Source organism: Idiotropiscis lumnitzeri, chromosome 3, assembly GCF_059441095.1.
Source record: "Idiotropiscis lumnitzeri isolate Australia: NSW breed Sydney's pygmy pipehorse chromosome 3, RoL_Ilum_1.0, whole genome shotgun sequence".
Classification (NCBI taxonomy): Eukaryota; Metazoa; Chordata; class Actinopteri; order Syngnathiformes; family Syngnathidae; genus Idiotropiscis; species Idiotropiscis lumnitzeri.
In genome coordinates, this window is record NC_142393.1 from 31,910,522 (window position 1) to 31,931,620 (window position 21,099).

Sequence of the window (21,099 nt, forward strand, 5' to 3'; positions counted from 1 at the left end):
TTTACAGCATTCAATATCATGCCAAAATATACACTTTTGATCCACTAATATACAGAAAAGAGAGGGACTAATTTCTTAAAGTGTTTTAAATGGTTGGAAATTGCACAGCACTCTTCCCGAGATAGGCAGAAAAAGCTGTCTTTGAATAATAGACTGCATCTCTTTGGAATCTCCTCTTCTTAGTTTTTTTTCCTACTGCTCCTGCATTACATACAAGTGCGTGCGTGGGTCTGCGAGTGTGTGTGTGTGTGTGTGTTTCTGTCACATATTAGCATGCCTGGCACAGACGTCTAAATTTGTTTTCAATGGAAGGAATTATCTTGGTCACATTGAAAGAGGAACTCACTAAAGTTGCAGGAGGAGGAAAAAGACTCAATTTAATTGTAAGAAACCCTATCTTGTCTAGACTCAGTGATAAATTCAACTTCAATACATTTTTGTTTGTGCATTTTTATGAGACCAATTGTAATTTTGCCTAAAGTTGCTCACATAAACACTCTGGAGTAAATAGAAACCAATGGAGTGCTTGCCCATTCTAATTGTGAGGTGCATTATGTTTACTGTTGTATCTTTTAGACTAATTTGCATGTTGAGCTTTTGTCCACCAAAAGCTCACTGTGCAGAAAACATCAAATCCTTGAGCAGGCAGAGATGCTGACTGATGAGGTCACTCACCATGACTGTGCATGGACCAGAGGAGGGGCGCGGAGGGGTCATGCATCCACCCACACAGACCACGCTCAAAGTCACACACGCCATCTGCTGGTGGAGGGGTGGCAACTGTGCAGGAGAAAGGCGAACAACCGTGAGAGCCAGCAAGCAGTGAGCCTCCTTTCTCTTCCACAGTTTGGTCTTACCTGTGCTGGATACAATAACAGTGGTGGTCTGAGCAGGTTGTGTGGGCGTGACCGTGTCTGCTGGCGTGGTGATTTCTGCAGGAACAACAGGGACATCAGACTCAACTCAACACAACTTTATTTATAGAGCCCTTTAAAACAACCACAGCTGCATACAAATTGCACACAAAGTAACACATCAGACAAAGACAAATAAAATGATCTTAAATTGAACTCTAAAATGTACAGGGAGCCAGTGCAGGGAGGCCGATTCGAGTTGTGTGCTCCCTCCTACTAGCTCCAGTTAGTAGGTGAGCAGCAGCATTTTGAACCAAATGGAGACGCTTGCTCGAGGACTGGCTGACTCCAGAATAAAGAGCATTACGCTAACCCAGCCAAAATGTAACAAAGGAATGAATTACTGTTTCCCAGATTACTGTGAAAGGAGAGGCTTTATCAGCTGCCAAATAGATGGATTTAACACAGTACCCATTTGCCATTACAATATAAAATCACAGTTTCATTTAAAGCCCCCCAAAAAACAAGGGGCCCCAGTCAACAGGATACCACAGGGACCAAACACTTCAACTTCTGTTCTCTTTTCGTTGAAGTTTAGTGCCATCCAAACTTTGATTTCCTCCAGACAGGACAAAAGTGGCCATAAGGAGAAACTGTCCTTTCTCCTTAGCAGGCTATAGATATGACTGTCATCCATAAAGCAGTGAAATGTAAAATCATGGGGCAGCAAATACATTGAAAACAACAGAGGTCCCAAAATTGAACCTTGCGGAACACCATACAGCTTTGGGGCAGAATGGGACGCAGAGCAAACAAGCCTAACGCAAAAATTCCTGTCTGCCAAATAGGATCAAAACTTCTCGAGAGTGCTACCAGTAATGCCCATCTGTTGTTGAAAACAAGCCAACAAATGTTAAATTTCACAAATCATATGAAGTGAACGATTGCAAATATCTGTCAGGACGCTATTATCGCAATAACTGAACCTTATCCTCACTCTAAATCACAGGGATAGGCCCAAGCTTTTCTCTGACAGAGCCCAGAATAAATGACAGCAAATGGAGAGATGGATTTTTACCGTCACATTTTGGACAATTAATGTGTTTTGCATTCTTGCCAAATCTCACATGATAAGAAACAACCCTCAACAACCCAATTTTACAGCCGAAGCTCACCAACCACTGTGTGTATACTAATGCACCCCTTACTTCTTGTTTCAACACGTAAACCCAAGTGAGAAAATGACAATTGAGGTATTACAGTGGGCTACGTGTCAGATTATTTCTTGGCTGAGAGCAGATACTTCTCGGGGTCTGTGTTGGTTGCCTGGCAACTGGTCCTAGCAAAGCACTTGTGTGGCACAAATAGCAAATGAACTTTTTGGCAGGTGGGGGATTTCATTGCAATGTAAAGCACATGTAATTTTTCCCTATGTTTTTCTCTTGAAGATCATCAGAGAATGCTTCAAATCCATTCGCTGAAGTTTTAGAACTTTTCTCATCCTACTAAGGCCAGCAAAAAGACCTCTAGTACATCAAGGTGAGTGTGCCATATTGTGGCTGTGTCATTGTCAGTATGTAGACACACTTGCACATACACAAGCACATACTGATTCTCATTCATCTCTGAGGTATTAATTTAACACTTAGTTTATTATGGTGATTCCCTGCAGTTGAACCTATTGTTGTGATGCTTAACACTAATTAGAAGCATCCTATTGACCACTCTCCTCTTTCCAAATGACTTGTGACATCCTTTGACAACTATGGAGGCACTGAGGGGAACAAATGCAGTGTGACACACAACTGGTCTACTCAAAGGAACTGTGACCAATTCCCAACTGCCGAGATGGCTGACATGAAAGCACTCTCGTAGTTGGCGAAGGCTTCAGACATTAATGCTGCATTTATGTTCCGTCCGTTATGCCATCTAATGAGGTGCCTATCTGTTCAGCGTGTTGAGTTGTTATGGCACTTTCAAAATCAAGAGTCTCGTTTTGCCTTTTGTCCGGTCTTTTGCTGTTTTTAATAAAGTTTTATTCAAATTCTATTTCAGGTTTTGGGGTAAGATCTTGTAATTAACCAAATGCCTAATTGTAACCTGCTTGCTGTTGAATAAACACACAACTGTTAAACACACAGAACAGACACAGTGCCGTCGGCTATTAAAATTCTCTCCAGCTCCTGAAAGCTCAGTGCTTTGAAAGGTCACAGTGTAAATGTGTTGACCTTTCATGGGTGACAGGAGTGTCATGGGCAATGGGAATAAGAACGACTTGCGTGATTGTGGGCCTGTGGATGTTTACACACAAAGAATGTGCCTGACCTAACTAGTTCATTGAAAGCTACTATTGTTGATGAGAACAGGGAATATGTCACATATTTTGTGGCCCGGAAATTGATCTTCTGCATGAAAGTGTTGTTTTATATTCTGGGCCCTATTTTAAAGTTAAGTCTAGCACAAAATGCAGTCTAACTGTGCACATGGGTGTAGTTTCCTTTCTTTTTTTGCTGAACTTTGTGCTGGTAAAAATGGGTGTAACGGGCGGGGCGTTTGTGCGCCGTTGTGGAATGTAGTGTTTTCCTCCTGGCCAATCATTGTATCATCCATCATTCAAAAGCATCACAATTAGGGTGGTACGGAGAGCAAGACTGAGTACACCTTGCACAAACAAAAATAAAACTCACTGGAATCTGTGCATAACATTGACAAGTAACCTGCAGTATCTCCCCTTTTGGAGGATGTAGTCGGCCGTGTGTGTGAATTTGTCTGCCTGTGCCTCAATTAAATACACTAAGATCACATTAGGCCACCTGCGTTGCAAAACTCACTACCATTTAGACAGTCTAAAATGCAGTCTACTTTTTGTCACTAAATTGCGAGATGCGCTGGGCGGTGCAGCACGAATGCCCAGTGATGCGTAGCGTGCCTCCTAAATTCACAAACACGGTGATCTAGACTATTGCCTCGACATGCAAATGACAATGCGCTCAATTTTATGCAGAGTGCAGACTACTTTCTGTGACCAAATTATTAGGTGCAATGGGCGCGAGGCTCCATCGTGTGCCGACATACCCAGACAGGCGCAATACGGCCCCAAAACCTAGACCTGAGCTGGTACAAAAATGAAGTTACGTTTGCGCTATACGGCGAGCGCACGTGCTAGTCTACCAAAACTAGGCCAGAAGTGTTTTTCACAGTTGCATATGATGATGTAAGCCATCATCAGCAGACTGTAAATTACCAATTGGTGCACCTGCACACGAGTTAACACCTGCAAGACTTAAGTCCCGGTTTTGGTAGACTGGCATAAAAACACACATACCTTCATGTTCATGCCAGTAAAAGTCAAGTCGATTGTGTAAGGGGCCGTGTTGCATCTGGATGTTTTAGCGCATGGCGTTGCCACAAAAGCAAATCAGCCGACAATTGGTAACAGAAAGTAGGATCAGCTCGGCGTAAAAATGGGCATGGGCAATGATCTAGTTCAGCATGTTTGAGAATTTGGAAGACATGGTATGCCTCACTGGGCGTTGCTGCCTACCCACCTGCGTATCTGCAAATTTGGTTACAAAAAGTAGACTAAATTGTAGATGGAAAAGGACTAAAGGACTAATTTTGCAGCGTGGGTATTTTGCATGATTTTAGTGTATTTGATCAAGGCAGACAAATTCGGTGCGGTGTAGATTTGCGTGGTGGATCTCATGCTTTTTCATTCATAAATATGACACCAGCGTGGGGCAATACCTCTGAATCATTGCAGTAATCAATTGAATGGATATAATCATCATCTTAAAAATATTTTAATAGCACCCCATCACTATTGTTAGGGGGGGGGGGCGAAGGGTGGGGCCAACGGGGTGGCTGTTATCCTTCCGGAAGTGGGCATCACATCACAAATGACTAATTCCCGCAGTCGACGTAAATGTGCCAGGGCATGTTCTTCAGCCGATCAATAATGGAATAATGTTGTTGAAGGGGCATCCCTCGAGGATAGAGGGGGCATATACTTTGAGACAGTTCCACTCCTCGAATATGAAAAAAATTCGGGTAATGTATAACGAATGCCATATACCTTTCACTGTGGTCATAAGGCGATTTGGTGAGCTGGCAGTCCGGGTTCTTTGCTCGGCAAATAGTGCTGTGCACTCCCAATCCAGCGGCATGGGGTCGATCAAAGTTGGGTGGTTTATTGTTTCGGCAATATCAGACACTCCGTACTCGGGTGTGCCCTATGACTGCGTTGAATTTGATGCAAATGAGGGATGTTGGGAGGATTTGCCGGGAAAAGTATACTTCTATCCCACAAAGGCGCCCAATTCTACTGGTGCTAAATCTAGCAAAATATCCCCCCGAAGAAAAAAAAAAAAAAGAAAACTGCAGCCACGCACAGAGTTACAGTACACTTTAGCACCTGACGTGTTTTTCATGAGATATTGGGGTTTTGTCAGAAAATAATGGACTATAGGTCAAATTAGCATAAAATTGACAAAAGAAATTTAAACCGTGAATGATAAAAAAATACAGTAATACGCCCCACTACTTTCAATAATGCGCACAATTTTGGCGGCTTAAAAATAGTACTTTGTGTTTGAGGAGGGTGCTGTGCAAGGACTGTTTTTTGGCACTGGAAATATTTCTATTCAAATAACATACAGTATTTGCTAATAAATTGTTATTCAAATAAACCCATTTGACTTTTTGCCTGTCACCATCCCAAATTCTGTATGTTATGATGCTGTGACACCAGACATTTAATTCGTAGATGTGCATGTGTGAACAATACAATCCTCCTCCCAGACTGAAATCCTCCTCATATATTTTGCATTTTGGAGAGAGTACTTTTGCAAAAGCAGTGAAGTGAGGGTGTCTGTGTGTATGTGTGTGTATGCATTTGCGCAGATATGTAGAGGATGAGATGGGGAGGATGAGAGAATAGACAAAAAACATTATGAACCCACGCACAGGGCCTCGAGGGGGAAAGAAGTGCAACCATATGTTGGTATGGTGAGAAGGATTTTATTCTACCCTACTGTCACAGCTTCAACTTCAAACTACACCAGGAGTCAGGTACAAGGTTAAAAATATGGAAATGCCTAGCAAAGCGTAAGAGGGCATGATTGAGTGCAGAAATGAATAGTATACAGTACATGAGAGAAAATAGAGGATTTATAGGCTGTCATCAGTGGTTCAGCTGAGCGTGGAACATGGTGTGACCCTTGACATTAGACGTGGTACTTCCACTTAATAATTTGGTGATGCACTTTCTGTGTTGCACGCGTCAAGCACAATAAAATGCAATCGTCACCCATGACAATGGAATGGGGCATGATGTCATATCTCTGTGCTTACGTGTATATCTCTCAGTGGTTTGCTTGATGGGAGTGTTGTACGTATGTGACATGCTTGGCTTTTACACGGCACCAGTCATCCTGTTCAGGCTCAGAGGGAGTGGTGAACAGTGCAAGTCCACATGTGTGCTTGTGCAAGTGGATGTATGAGTATGTATGTATCAGTGTAAATGTGTGCGCCACACACACATCTGGACAACAGACCATGCAGAAAGTTTTCTCTGGGGATGCATTCCTGTAACACAAACCCTGTCCACTCTCTCCTGGTAAAGGCACGCAAGCTTGTAGATAAGTCATATTTTCCAGGTGAAATAATTTCCAAACATATCATGCTGAAGGATTTTTGTGCTGGCTCTTCAAATCTGCAATTGGTGTCTTTCTTCCCCCGACTGACTGCATGTTTGTCAGTTGTTATTCAGACACAAGTCTCACTATTGTTGGAAGCACCTTCCCTCAGGTTCATTTTGCTTAGATGGTCTGCGTTTTTATAGCATATATATATTTGTTTTGTTAAACAGTTTATTATTTTATAGGAGGGCCTCAAGTTACGAACAACTTCTGCTCCGACGCTGAATACATACCCCCTAAATCTCAAAATAAATTTTGAGATACACACATTATATGTCATAATAATAACATTTATTAAATCAAAATAATAAAAAAACAAGATACTGTACTTAGAGAGTTTAGCCGTTCAGACCGTGACAAAAAAAACAAATCTGATGCTGGTCGCATAGGGCCCAAAAAATCTGATCTGGGTCCATTTGCCTGTAGTGTGAGTCTAAAATGATGGATGTGACTCGGGCGTCGTAAAGTCAGAACAGCGCAGGACGAGTAACGTGGAACTTGACAAAATATTACTAAAATAAACAATTACACATACATTTAAAACTCCAATCAAATCATTGGTTGGTTCATTAAAAATAAAGTAATAAAAGCCGATTTTCCTTTGGGTATGGATTGGGTTTGAAACTCCTGTCGTGCCTTCCTGCTTCCCTGCACTTACGTCCCAACCATGCAAAACACTCACACTTTCACATCTTTTACATTCAAATTTTAACAAAAGGTATACAATTGTTTCACAATAATCCCTGTCATAGCAGCAGAATCTCCTACCTGGAAGGTCACAGCCCAGTATTTCCACTCTCATCCCAATCCCTGCTGGAGACCACCGCTCAGGGTACAGTCTGATGTACTGGGCCACTGTCTCCTCAAAATGACGCAGCTCTGGTGTGTCATAATGTGTGTTACCCTCAAAGATCTGGAAGAAATAAAGACAAACACAATCCACAGAGTTGAATCTCCAACAAAAATACAACATCTATCCTGCTTTCTATACCCACCTTGGGCTGGCTGGTCTTTCTGTCTATGATGAAATTCCATTCTTTTCCATTCAGGCTATATGCAACTTTGTACTTGCGGACAAAAGCCCGGTTCTCTGTGGCTCCTCCACTTGTTGCATCTCCCCCCCTTGCTCCCTGGGTGATGACTCCACGCACTGTTTTGGGCATACCCAGGTCCACCTGGAACCAATCAATTATGAAAAAAAGCCTTTATGGTTCTCCAGCAGCTTGAATAATTAGCCCTACCAAGGAGATTATGCTTTCATAGTCATGTGTTTTATTTTTGTTTACGGGCAGGAAAAAGCAAAATCACATTAACAAATATCCACAAAAACATTTTGCCTCTTTAAATTTTTCAGTAAACAGTGAATGAATATTCATTCATTCATTATTCAAGGCCCTTATCATCACATGGGGCATGCTGGAGCCCATTCGAGCCCTCTTAAGGCAGCAGGCGGGTACACCATGAACTGGGTGCCAACAACCATTCACACTCACAAGGACAATTAAGAATGTTCAATTAATTCGGAGGAAATCAGAGTACCCGAAAAACAAAGCCTACACATGCAAACTCCCCACAGGGCCGGAATCGAACCCCAGTCCACTCTACTGTGTGGCAGACGTGCTGCTAACCAGTCGACCACCGTGCCGCCAAGGTTGGGCTAAATCTTGGCATTGAAGGTGGAGCTCTATAAAATGTGTACAATTTGGTGCATTGTGTTTTGCTGATTGCCATGATAACATGCGATGCATCCAAATGAGAAGCAATGGAAAACACAGTTCAAATTTTATCGTACCTGAAGCCACTCTTCCCCAGCAAGGGGCTGTGAAGGTGCAGGGAACCAGCCAGAGCGACTGGCCACTAAGCGGGCTGTGCTGGGGTTCCACATCATGTCCCTACCGGAGGAGGCAGAGATCTGGTTGTCAGGCAGCAGGCCGGACAACAGGCCCTGCAGCCTGGAGCATGGAGCATCTGTGAAAATTGATATTATCGATCTTATTTTCACCTTCACCTCAAGTGGGCGGATGGACACATCGGAGTCATTGACCTGACACGTTCACTCATGCTGTTCCACATATTCCCAACTGGAAGCAGTTAAGCTCCACCACATCATAGCACTACTGGCCTCTGAACACTACGACTGGAGCAAAGGCTGAGTTAGATGGCAAGCGTCTATATGTTTAAAATTGGTGTATATCAGTGGGATGAGAGCATGTGTTTCCTCAGCATTCATGAAAACATCTCAATGTATTTGAAATACCTTATTTCGGATCCCATCAATCATCTCCATTCACACACACATATACACACACACGCACATTGAGTAAAACACACCCGTCGGAATGAAACTTATTCAGATATTGGAAAGAGGGTGCCACTGAAAGTTGCTGCATGCGAAGGAGAAATGAGAATAAATGGGGGCTGGGATGACAGCTTGGGGATGCTGGAATGACACTCCGGCAGTCATAAGCAGAAGCTGTGGGAAGGCAAGGGTGAGGCAACCATCAAAATGGGGGGAGGAAGCGGATGAGACACAGGAAGTGAGAAAGGGCTGGAGGAAAGGAGAATTTAGCTGTGGTGACAGTTTAAGAGAACACAGATCAAAGTTTCATGCTGTTATGTCATTGCAAAGGATGTAGAAATAAATTATTTATTTAAGGCACAGGGTTTTTATACGCTTGTGTGTGTACATTTCAAAGGGTGTGCTACTACATTTAGAAACTATCAGCGCGTGGATGTACTTGTTCTAGTGACGCTAATAGTTATTTCACTTGCAGTGGTTAGCAGCTGAAGTGGATCACAGTGTGCCATATACGGACTGGGAGGCATCCATGAAAGATTGATTGCAGCTCATTCCCCGACTGTGTAGGCTCACAGAGCAAAGAGGACACATAAAAAAAGTCTAAAACCATGAGAGGGAAGACGGGCGCCGTCTGGAGAAGGAGCGAGAGGTAAATGACAGCAGTGAAGAATCTGGAAGGAAGAATAGAGTAATACTTTCCTTTCATTAGCCTGAAGCGAGCTGTGTTTAAAATATAGCACGGGGAGTGTGACGGGGAGTATGAGACAGCCTAATTGAGTGCGAATGTGCGTGCTTTTAATGGTTTAGGAAAGTATTTTCTGTTTAAGTTGAACTAAATAAAATTGCATTGTATTGCATTGTATTGTATTTAGTTACGCTTTCTTTTTCAAGGTCAGACAGAAAAATATTATGAGTTTCGAACAAGCTCAATTGTTTTCTTTGCATGCATGACACAATGATATCCTAACCTCTTGCTATGTAAAATGTATACAAAACATTACATTTCTTGGGGTCTTTGGTTTATGATGACTGATGAATAAATACTTAATAATACTTATTTGAAATATGAATGTACCCTCTACTAGTATACAAGTCACAGCAAAGTCCGTATTGTTTTTATTGAAATGTATTATTATTATTTATTCATTCATTCTGTTGTTATTATTGTACCATTTAATTATGTTTTTGATGCATCTAAACATGCAAAAAAATTGATAACATTTGCACACTCACATTTTCACCGTGACGGCAAAAGCTGTAGGAACTCGACCCAGATGATAATATTTTGTCAAGATTTCACACATTTGAAGTAAATCCAGGCCTGAAGACATTTAGGAACTTATCTTTCATTGTAGTGGTAGCAATACATATTGTAGCCTTTTATCCCCCCCCCCCTAGCGGATTAATGAAATCAATCTATACTTGCTGGGAAGAGTGTTTAGGCTTCTATAGCCAGGTTTACATGGACCCTTGTAACTCTGATTAGAAAGGATCGGAATGAATCCGAATGGAATTTCATTTGAATTCATAGGGGTACTAGCTTCCTTTTGCCAGTCATGGCAAAGTCATGAGCCCGTCATGAGCGACATGTTAACAGTTTAATCAGAATAGCCAGGCTGCGTCCGGTCCACGCATACTCTGTCTTGACGTAAATGCGTAGCGTCCGCTGCTTACGCACTTTAAAATGGCAGCGTATTAGCAGAGCTCATCTGTGATGTGAGAACTTGTTTAAAAGCACTGCTAACTTGTCTTTATCAAGATGTGGCTTTAATGGAAGTGTTATAACAATCGCAGCACAGTATTGCTAAATAGGTGAATGACTCCTTCTTGTTAATCATGTGATGTTTACTTATATTGATCTCTGCCTGTCACATGGCTGATATGATTAACAGGGTGGAGCAAGCAAATGGTCAATCGGAAAAGATCACGTCACATCTAAACAGGTGACCGGATACCTTTATTTCGAATGATTTCAATCAGAATGACAACAATGTCTCCATGTAAACCTGGTTAATGATGTTGAAACAAAAAGTTTGTGGTGTTTTGTGAAACGCTTTTGCCGTGGCAATGTTTTCTGTTTTATGAGAAAAAAATCAATGCTGCTTTTGACGGTCTAAACATGCACAAAAGATCAAGAAACTGGCTTTATTGTGTCCCCAAGAAAGTTTTAACAATGCAGCCCCAGTTGAGGTTTCACAAAGATCTGCAAGACGTTTTAGGCATATGTAACCAGCCCAAGACCAATAAAAAAGTCTATTGGTGTTGAAGTTATCAGGAAGTCCACCATTTTTATTTTTTTTCATATTTGGACACATATTTTGCCTTTTAATGAGGTTACAGTTCAAACAACTCCCCATAGAGATTTTTACAGATTGTCGTGAAACTGGGTGTGTTTCATCTAAAGATGTTCAAGATGGAAAGTAAAACAATCTTTGTATTTCGTCAAATGTTGTTGCCATAGTGACACGCTGTTTAACATGAACAATTATGCTGATTTGGATGGCGTGAAAGCATCTCATCACTGTTCAGTGAAAAAAAAAACATGACCAATTTTGTCTTTTTTTTGGTTTAATTTCGACGTTAATGGAATGTCTGTAATACGGAAACCCCATTAACATCTATCCATCCATTATCGAAGCCACTTCTCCGTACAGGGGTCGCGGGTGTGCTGGAGCCTATCCCAGCTGGCCTTGGGCAGTAGGCGAGGTACACACTGAACTGTTTGCCAGTGAATTGCAGGACACACAAAGACAAACCATCTGGGCTCACGCTCATACAGAGGGACAATTTATAGGGTTCAATCACATCCCATGTATGTCTTTGGACTGTCGGAAGAAACTGGAGTACCCGGAAAAAACCCACGCAGTCACAGAACATGCAAACTCCACACAGGAAGGCCGGAGCCGGAACCAAACTCTGCACCGCTGAATTGCAAGGCCATCGTACTGACGAGTCGGCCTAATAACTAGCTGGCAGCCACCGGACAAAAGCAGTAATCAATCGTGCCATCTTTTGATCATGCACATTTGCTACTAACAATGATGCACACGCTGTTAGGATTATGACATGAAAATTACCGTATTTTCCGGGCCATAGGGTGCTCTTTAAAGTCCCTAATCTTCCCCAAAACGAACAAAGCGCCTTGTAAAGCGACGCACCCATTATATGGACTGAGCATCACTCTCGACCATCAACCCTTTTACTCATTGGGCTGTTCGGAGTGCATGTTAGCACACCCTGCTGGTCAAAATCTGAGTCATCTATGCTTCAAATTGACCGTGACTTATACATTATGTGGCTATGGTGTTTGGGTGATGGTGTAGGAGAAAGCTGGACAAAAGGGCAGCTGTCCACAATGTTGTAGTCTGTCTTATCATTTATGTTATTGCAAGCAAGAAACATCCCAGGTTTAGACAACAGACTGCAAAAAGCCCAAAGCACAACAGCACATCTCTCTAAACAGCCATGTGATTGGCTGAGTCTGAGTGGCTCCCAAGAAGCCATTGCGGTAATTGGATAAGGCTGAGTGGCTCCCAAGAAGCCATTGCTATAATCTTTTTGCGTTATTTTTATTTCTTTTGGGTATATAGATGGCATGAGAGATACATGTTTTGTGTTAATCTTATTTCTTTGTTTCATTGTTTGCTTGTATGCTGAGTTTTTTTTTGGTTTTGATTTGAAACCGTGACTCTAAGGAGTGTGGTGACCAGTGAAGTCCCTCCCCTGACGTTGTCTAGTAGACTATTGCCATGACATCTTATATTGGTCAGAGTCAGTGTTATTGACAGTGATTCCTTATAGTTTCAGGACATCTGTCATTGGAACGCGGGGATACTTCTGGCAGCGATCTTTTCGGGGTTTGAGTCCTGGTGAGCTGGCATCAGCTAGCGCGAGCAGCTGAGCTAGTGCAGCGAGCAGCTGAGCTAGCATGAGCCGGTGAGCTAGCGCGAGCCGCTGAGCTAGCGCCTTGTAGTGCGGCACGCCTAGTATATGCATTAAATACGGAAATAGCACCCTCAACTGGTGTTGCGCCCTTTGATGCAGCGCGTCTTATGGCTGTAAAAATACGGTATGTTTACATTTTAAGATGTACTCATTATTCTTGAGGGGCCCATTTTTAGGAGTTCACTGTGTTACATTGAATTGCATTTGTTGTACTGTTGAATTGAATTGCTTGAAATTAATGAAAGAAATGTACATTAATAAAATGTTGTTGTTGTCAGTACCAATGCTTTAAAATTGGTCATTTCAAACAAAAGGAAATGTTTTTTCTTTTAAAACCATAATCCCCCACCTCCAAACATTTTACCATTGGATTGAAGCAGCAATGACATGAATAGAATGTTACGTTGTCTTCTACACACCTGTAATCTGGCATCCATAGAGCTCAAAACGCAAGGCGATGCCGTTACGCCACGACTGTGGTCGGATACGCACAAACCGGGCCAGAACGGGCTGGGGTACGCGATTGAGTACCACTTCAGCTGGGTCTGTATTGGCATGGAAAACCTGCAAAGAAAAGTAAAGACTATTATTATCAGATTGGTTGCTGTTGAATGTACTCACCCTTATGCGGGTTTGTCTTATCTGTCTTTTCCTCACACTTCAGCGCACAGTGAACGGCTGCGCTTGGCTACACACACACAAACACACGCACACACGCACAGAGACAGGCCAACACAGTAGAGACAACCCAAACATGGATCCGATGTCTCCAACCCAGCTGTCATTGTGTTTTGGGGTCAAAGGTTTGAGTCTAGGAGGCTGGGAAAGCGAGAGGATAGATGAGGGTTTATGATCTTAGGGCCTCACTCACACAAACTCACTCACACACGCAGACAAGCTCCCACACACCTCTCGGTGGTGACTGTGAGAGAGACATGACCTAACAAGAACAAACATGATTTGGTCATTAAGCTCAGGAAGTGTGCCCAGGTGGGCAGGATGTGAGGACATAAGGTATCCAATCCATCCCATAGTCAACATTCACCTCTCCTCAAGGAACATTCCCTCCCTCCCATTGGGTCTTTTGCGGCCGAGCGGGCCTGCAGGGGTGAGAGGGCAAAAGTAGCCCGCATTCTCTGGTTACTTCCTGTTTAGAGGTAAAAAGAGTCCTGGATGCACAAAGGGTCATTTCATGGTGGCTTTCATTGACAGAATCTTCCTTTAAAAAGATCACTTCCTCTTTTCTATGGCACATACTCTTTGTGCAAATGTGTATTTCTCACGTTAAATTTAAACCACACACAAGCAAAGTAGCTGAAAGACAGTTAAGTGTATATTTTGTTATGTTATGTTATGGCTAGGCATCACAGTAGAGAAGGGTGGAAAGGCAAACACAAAGTAAAATGATTAAAAGTGCCTGAAAATACTTGCTGGTGGAACCATGTTGGTTGAAAGTGACCCATTTGCAATATTCTTTCTCTGGCATATGCCTCTCAGAGTGACAAGACAGATGATAGGACTTCAAAATGTTACTCTAGGGTTTTATTTGATTTTGGGCATGGCCTGATTTAATCAAGTGGAGCTGACGGTGGTTATACAAACTAGTCAGTGTTTGAACAGAAAAGTAGGCTATCTGCTGTTTCTGCTGCTGGATGAATGACCGGCAACCTTTTATAATTAGCGTAGAGGCCAAACAGTGGATGTGAGCTCTTATGAGGCTTATGCAAACACCCACACACGCCAACACAAAGGCAACGTCTTTGTCGCTTCTAGATATTTGAAACAAAGAGCTGTGGGGGCGGGGCCGGTGGGTAGAAGACAAGAAAAACAAAAAAAATAGATATGAGAATGTCTTGATACGAATTCATGAATGCAGGTGAAGAGCAAGGATGTAAGAAGCTCAACTGGAGGGCACCATTTCAGTACCCTTCCAATTAAAGTCTGGGAAGGCACCCACAGATTATCCTGAATGATTGTCTACGGTGTGTGTTAAGTGACAGTTATAAACGTTAAACATGTTCAATATATGTAATAAGAGATCCTAATGTGTGTGTCGAGCCAGAGACTCCCTGATTTTTTATGTGAGCCTGAAAGAGAGCCACTTAGGAAGGGACCTGAAGCTGTGCTGTTGTCGGCCACAAATAGAGAAGCCACTGGATATGTTTGTAGTCTACACATATAACCAATTGTGTCTTCCTGTACCACAAACCCATGTGGGTGCCTGCACCACCATCACGTCACTGACTTTGAAATAGACAGTACTGATGGGTCTCTAGCTCATCGGCCTGTACCTTCTTTGATGGCTCAGAAGAGTACGATCTTGCGAACGTACAATCATGCCGCTCAAGCAGGCAACCATTCCAGACATATAGAGTGTTTGTATAACGTGTCTCACAAGTTGCTCATCATGGTTATTTGTGTGCGTGTGCTGTGCTGTGTTGGTAATCTAGAGTACCTCACACACCACACAAGTAGAACGCACACACACGGCTGAGGTTCTTCTTGGCCACATATTAAAAACACAACTAGATGTTAAAAATTGTTTTGTATGCGCTGTGCTTATCTTGATGGGGAACAAGAAAACAGGCATGGAGGGGTAAGGAACGGGGCAAGTGGGAAGCACAATAAGCAGCTTTATCGCTGGACAGGAAGTAAACTATCAGAGCATTAAATGGCAAATTAGCTTAGACTTGCCATTAATATGGATCATGAGAAAGTCGAGGTAATGAAAGTGGGACAACAGACTGGAAAGCAGAAACGGATCCAAAATGCCAACCATATCCAATGAGCATATCTGTGATTTTGTTGCCAAATTTTGACCACAGGCTATTTAAATGAAACAGTAAGACAAATTAGCTCTCAAGAGTTCGGAGCAGAGAAGACAACGTCAGCGAAGAAAAGGAGACAAGGGAGACACAAAGTCAATGGCGGTTCAGTTTCCTCACTTCCTCTTGTCTATTGTTGCAGCAGCCGACCCCAGTGCTTCAAACGTTAAAGGCCATCAGCTTTGGGAAGCAGATGCTTGCTCAACTGACCAACTTGTTGATGGTGGTGTCACTTTTTAAATGGCACTGTTTCAGAAACAGAAACGTTGCGTTTAAAATGCTTCCCTGTAATCTGCCTGACGACTGGGGTGCGGTACCAGCTTGTGTCACATGCAGGCGAGGTGAGTTGAATAATTAAAGCGGCCATGTTGTGTCTCCTGGCGTGGAGAGTCATGAAAATATAACGAAGCTCCGCTCGTTGTGGAAAGCTCGGCATAAACACACACGTTGGCTGCATGTAACGGCCAGACAGGGTGTGGACCATAGGTATTTAACTATTGATGACCTTTTGAGAAAAATAAGGTCACAGTGGAAGATGTGTGTGGGTGTGTGTACAATGCTACACAGACTTTGAAGATCAGTTGTGGCGGCCCAGCAAACAGAAAGTCAAATGGTGATGTGCACCACACAGTAGACATCATTTTACAGAATGTGGTTAGCGCTCTGGGACAAAAGATTTCTATGCACGTCACAGCTAACTTCATGTCCCCCTGTCGCATTCCTCTCACTTTTGGATCCGTCTGGCCTGTGCAGCCTCAGCAGTACCCTCCTCGGAGCTGACTGACTGAGTACACCACAGGGAAACGTGGCGAGCACTGCACCGCACATTATCAAACTAATCTTTCACTCATTTGTGTTTTTCTTCCATCTTTCATTGTCACGACAGTCCTCACAAGTCTCCTCCCAACTTCCTTCTACCCCATTTATATCCTATTTCTCCGCCTGTAAAGCCATGACCTCCACTCCTCTCCCTACCTCGTTCTTGCTATGAAGATGTTGACAGCATGAACTGGTTTCAGATGGCCGCTTGCTCCTCTGGGCCCTGCGATGGACTGGTTGCATGTGCGCACGCAAGTATGCAAACGTGTACGTGGGCTAACATCTCATGAAGGAATGAGATGCATGTGCAAAAGGTGTGTTTTTAAATCAACGTGTCACATGGGTGTCAGATGGACAATGTGTTGCAACAAAGACAGCCATAAAAACATAGGCCAATAGTAACACATGCACTCACACACAGATTAATAAAACAAGCATACACTTGTGCAAAACCACAATATACTCTTGAGCACTGTGCTAAATGACAATTACAGAAGCAAAATCCTCGTCATTATAGGACCCCCTGACAGAAAATGAGCTTCAACCACTTAAGGGCTCTTTGGGGAGCTTAGGACGGCTAACCGGGAGTTTGTACTGCGTGGATGATGGATTAGCAGTCACAGTAGATTTGAATGTGCCCCATGGAAACAACGGGAGGAACCTGGCTTGCTTCAGTCAGATAATTGTTGTTAGCTGGCATTTGCTTTGTATGAATTTATCGTAAAGTCTGTTTATTCATTTGGGAAGTTACACCTAATAAAATATAATTCTGTCATTTTTGGAATCTCAGAAATGTGTGAAGTGGCTCAGATTACAAAGCGGCTGTCTGTCTCGTGACAGGGTGACAAAACAGAGATTATTTTACAGGAGCACCCCGTTGAGGCGTTCTAGCAAACTGCACAGATGTTGTTGCTTTTATTTAAGTCAAATCCACGTTTCACTCAGTAATCTCCACATTTGATACCCCCCACCGGCCCAACCCAAACTAATCAGGGGCCAGCGCAGAAGGGGTCTATGTTGTTAAATGAAAGTGGGTGTGTGTGTCAGTGAATTAACCCGTCCACAAAGCCACCATCCCCCTCAACACATCTTTTTTCTAGTAAAAACCCACAGCGACCTCTACCCAGATATGAAGAATGGAGACCAATGGGCTGTGAAAACAACATCCTGCACAGCACATACATTTATACATAAACTCGTAAATGTGCAAGTGTGGCAATGTGAGAATGATTACAGATAACACTCCCAGTAGAAGGGCACACAGAGGACTCCATTGTATTTGTTGTTGGGTTGCCTCTCCGTCTCGTGCTTCAAATTTTCCTCCTTCCCATCACCTCTTTTTTGCTACATGACTAATGTCATGTGTCACTCTAGAAGAGAGGCTCTGTTTCCACCAAGATGTATTTTTCAGTTTGGCATAGTACACAGTTGTTTTGCCTTTCAATTCTCAAACATTTTGTTCTGTACTATTGCGTCCTCATTCCATACCTGGAATGAGGAACTGATGGCCCGCGGGACATATAGTGAGTAATTTGGCCCCCAAAAAAGTTTTTTGAACACAAATAATCCTTCAGAAATGCTGATAAATATTCAATAGACATTTTAAAAAATGTGAAAAATTAAAAATGTGAAAAAATATATTAAAAAAACTAAAACAAATGATCCAATATTACTAATCACCTCAAGTTGTTTAGTAGGTTTGTGCCATCCTTGAATGGTAATTTTCATGCAAGAGTGCGCTTTGAGAAAAAAAATTACAGTACATTTTTATTTTGTTGTTTGCTTTAAACCCTTTGTTGTTGGGTTAGGATAATGGATCTTCTATACATGCATTAAAAAATCAAAAATGAAATATATTAATAGCGAGTATTTTCCACGTATGCACGTATTTTGTCTTTTGCATACTGCACATCTGGTAATGAAGTTGATGGATTCAGAAGAAAAAAGATAAATTTAAATGCATCCATCCATTATCTGTACCGCTTCTCTTCACTAGGGTGGCGGAGGGTGCTGGAGCCTATCCCAGCTGTCTCCGGGCAGTAGGCGGGGTACACCCTAAATTGGTTGCCAGCCAATCGCAGGGCACACATTAGACGAACAACCATCCCCGCTCACACTCATACCTAGGGGAAATTTAGAGTGTCCAATCAACCTGCCACGCAGGTTTTAGGAATGTGGGATGAAACCGGAGTACCCGGAGGAAACCCCCGCAGGCACGTGGAGAACATGCAAATTCAACACAGGAAGGCTGCAACCGGAATCAAAACCACGACCTCCGTATTGTGAGGCCATCGTGTTAACCAGTCGGGCCACCGTGCCGCCCCAATAAATTTCTATATCCAGTTTCCACCTAAAAAAAGCTTTTTTCTAATAAGCAACCAGGGAAAAAGGACACAAATACTGTAAATGAGCTGTTTTGCATTTTTGTCCTTTAGTTGATGCATCACATTGTTGAATTCATTGCCAGTAAGATGTGCATTGCGTGCACATGCATTTCTGTACCTTGTGGTTCTTGCCATGCCGATAGATCATCCAGTCCTCCCCGTTGGTGCTGACCTCCAGCTTGAAGGTGGTGACGTAGTAAGACTTTTGTGTCTCTTTGGAAATGGCCCCTTGGGTGGCAATGCCCGTCAACACCTTCAGGAAGTGAAGGTCAACCTTGAAGAAAGAAGCAAAGGGAACGTTGAATATAAAATATGTTGTATTTTCTTCATAGAGAACGATACATGGGAGAGGAGCAACCGTAAAGCATCCAGTGGGGATTTATGAGACACAGGATTGACATAAACAACCAAGACAAGCATCCAACTGTTCCTATTTTTCATGCAGACAGCAGCGGATCTACGGCACACATGAAACTGGGGTGGCGCTTGCGTCTGGGCATTGTCATGTGTAAATGAAGAAGAACGCTGGATGCTAACATCAGTGGCATTATATTTGAAAGGAATGCACTGCAGCATCTTCATCCATTATACTGCTCTCGCCCTGCACATATGCGTGTATATAAATATAAATATACTGCACACCGCGTGTGCGTGTTAAGCGCATTTCCTTATCATCAGTTTGCAGTTCCTTGAGTGCACGTTTCTTCAGCGTCACTGCTGCTTAGTGCATTTGTATCAATAAGTGACGTTTTATTTCGAGCTTTTGTTTTCATTTCTTTCTGGAGATGGAAAGGGAAAGATGCATTGTCAGACCTGGATGTACTCTTTGTTGCTGTCCTCTGAGGGCGTCCAGGCGTTGTCGTGGTTGTTGAGGCGAGCCTGACGCGGCAGCCAGCGATTGTCGTAGAAGCTTGTGGAGGCACTGATCTGGTCATCACTGATCTTCCCTGACTCCATGCCGAGCGCCATACTACAGTGAAACGCTGACAGAGGGAAAGAAAAGGGAATTTGGTTGGCATGGAAGGGTGAATAGAATGGATGATCAACTCAAGACGGAGTAGATTATAAAACCGGAAAATGTGAGTGTCAAACCACAAACAGAATGGGCAAACTGACTCAGAAGTTAATTGGGTTGGTGTTAATTTAAATTTGAAATAAAACAGAGGTGCTAAAGGGGTGAACTCCAGGATTGCATTAGGGCAAGCCTCACAGAAGTTGAGGTGTAGAAAGAAAAACAAGTGTCGGAAAATGGTGCAGAAATAGAGTTTTAATAAGAGCAGGTAAACAAACCTGCCAAACACAAACACACACGCACACCCCCACCCACCCCCACACACACACGCGCACACACACACTCATATATAGAGACAGGGCGACATCGTGCACTCACAGTCGCTGATTTCTTTTCGGGTCATGTTGTATCGGGCAGAGAAGCCGTCTTTGGCCACCGCCATGTCCGTGTGGAAGGAAAGTGACAGCAGCCCAGAGGACGACTGAATCTCTGGAGGGATCTTTGTACCACAGTAGCGCCCGATCAGCGGGGAGACTGCAGATAACAAATCACGTTATTCAACAAGTTAGGACCTTTCAGTGATTTAAATGAAAACAACACTGGACTTTTATTTTGCTTCAGATATTTGTTGGTGCTTTTTGAGGATATAGTAGCAAAGAAATGAACTTTTATTCTACTAAGTGATGGCTAATGATGTACCACCATTCCCACACCCACCAGCGTCATCTTTCTTTCTGCTGATTCCCCCTCCATCTGTGTGACTGAGCCAGACCGCAGCAGGGGGACGAGAATCCTCGCCTTAATGAAAGCTGCTCTCGGATCATCCGCATGCGCGCGCAACCAAACCAGGGAGGATTACAGTAGTCTCAACACGTGCTCCCTTGCCAGACGCCAAATTCTTCACCCTTCCCGCTTGTCTGCAAAGACCCTTTCATGCCTGAGGACTAGGCTCACTCCAACTGGGATACGGTTTAATTTCCTCCTAATTCTCCTTCTTTGAATGTCTGCAACTACCTGATCTCCCAAATTCAAGGCTATACGTAATTGAAAAATTCGATCCATGTTTCCCTTTTTCAAAACCCCAAATTTAATTATTAAAGCAAAGCAGGCCATTGTCTTAGATGATTTAAATAAAAGGGATGAAAAGAAAAACGGAAGAGGGTGAGGAGCAAAAGTGCCATTTAGTCACATTAATGTGGTTTTCATCAGTGATACGGTAGCCATTACTGTTTGGTGGTAACAATCAAAGCTCTTTATAACAA

General features: G+C 42.9%; 1 protein-coding gene across 6 annotated transcripts in view; it reads right to left on the reverse strand.

Moving 5' to 3' along the window:
• nrp2a (neuropilin 2a) overlaps positions 1-21,099 on the reverse strand; it is a 58,287-nt gene that overhangs the window by 15,051 nt on the left and 22,137 nt on the right. For all 6 annotated transcript variants that reach the window (XM_088290054.1, XM_088290053.1, XM_088290052.1 and 3 more), the window contains exons 5-13: positions 20,216-20,371; positions 19,639-19,808; positions 18,944-19,099; positions 13,217-13,361; positions 8,346-8,521; positions 7,549-7,728; positions 7,322-7,466; positions 858-932; positions 676-780 (exon numbers count right to left, since the gene is read on the reverse strand). In XM_088290054.1, coding sequence (XP_088146180.1) covers positions 676-780; positions 858-932; positions 7,322-7,466; positions 7,549-7,728; positions 8,346-8,521; positions 13,217-13,361; positions 18,944-19,099; positions 19,639-19,808; positions 20,216-20,371 — 1,308 coding nt within the window. The remainder of the gene's footprint in view (positions 1-675; positions 781-857; positions 933-7,321; positions 7,467-7,548; positions 7,729-8,345; positions 8,522-13,216; positions 13,362-18,943; positions 19,100-19,638; positions 19,809-20,215; positions 20,372-21,099) is intronic.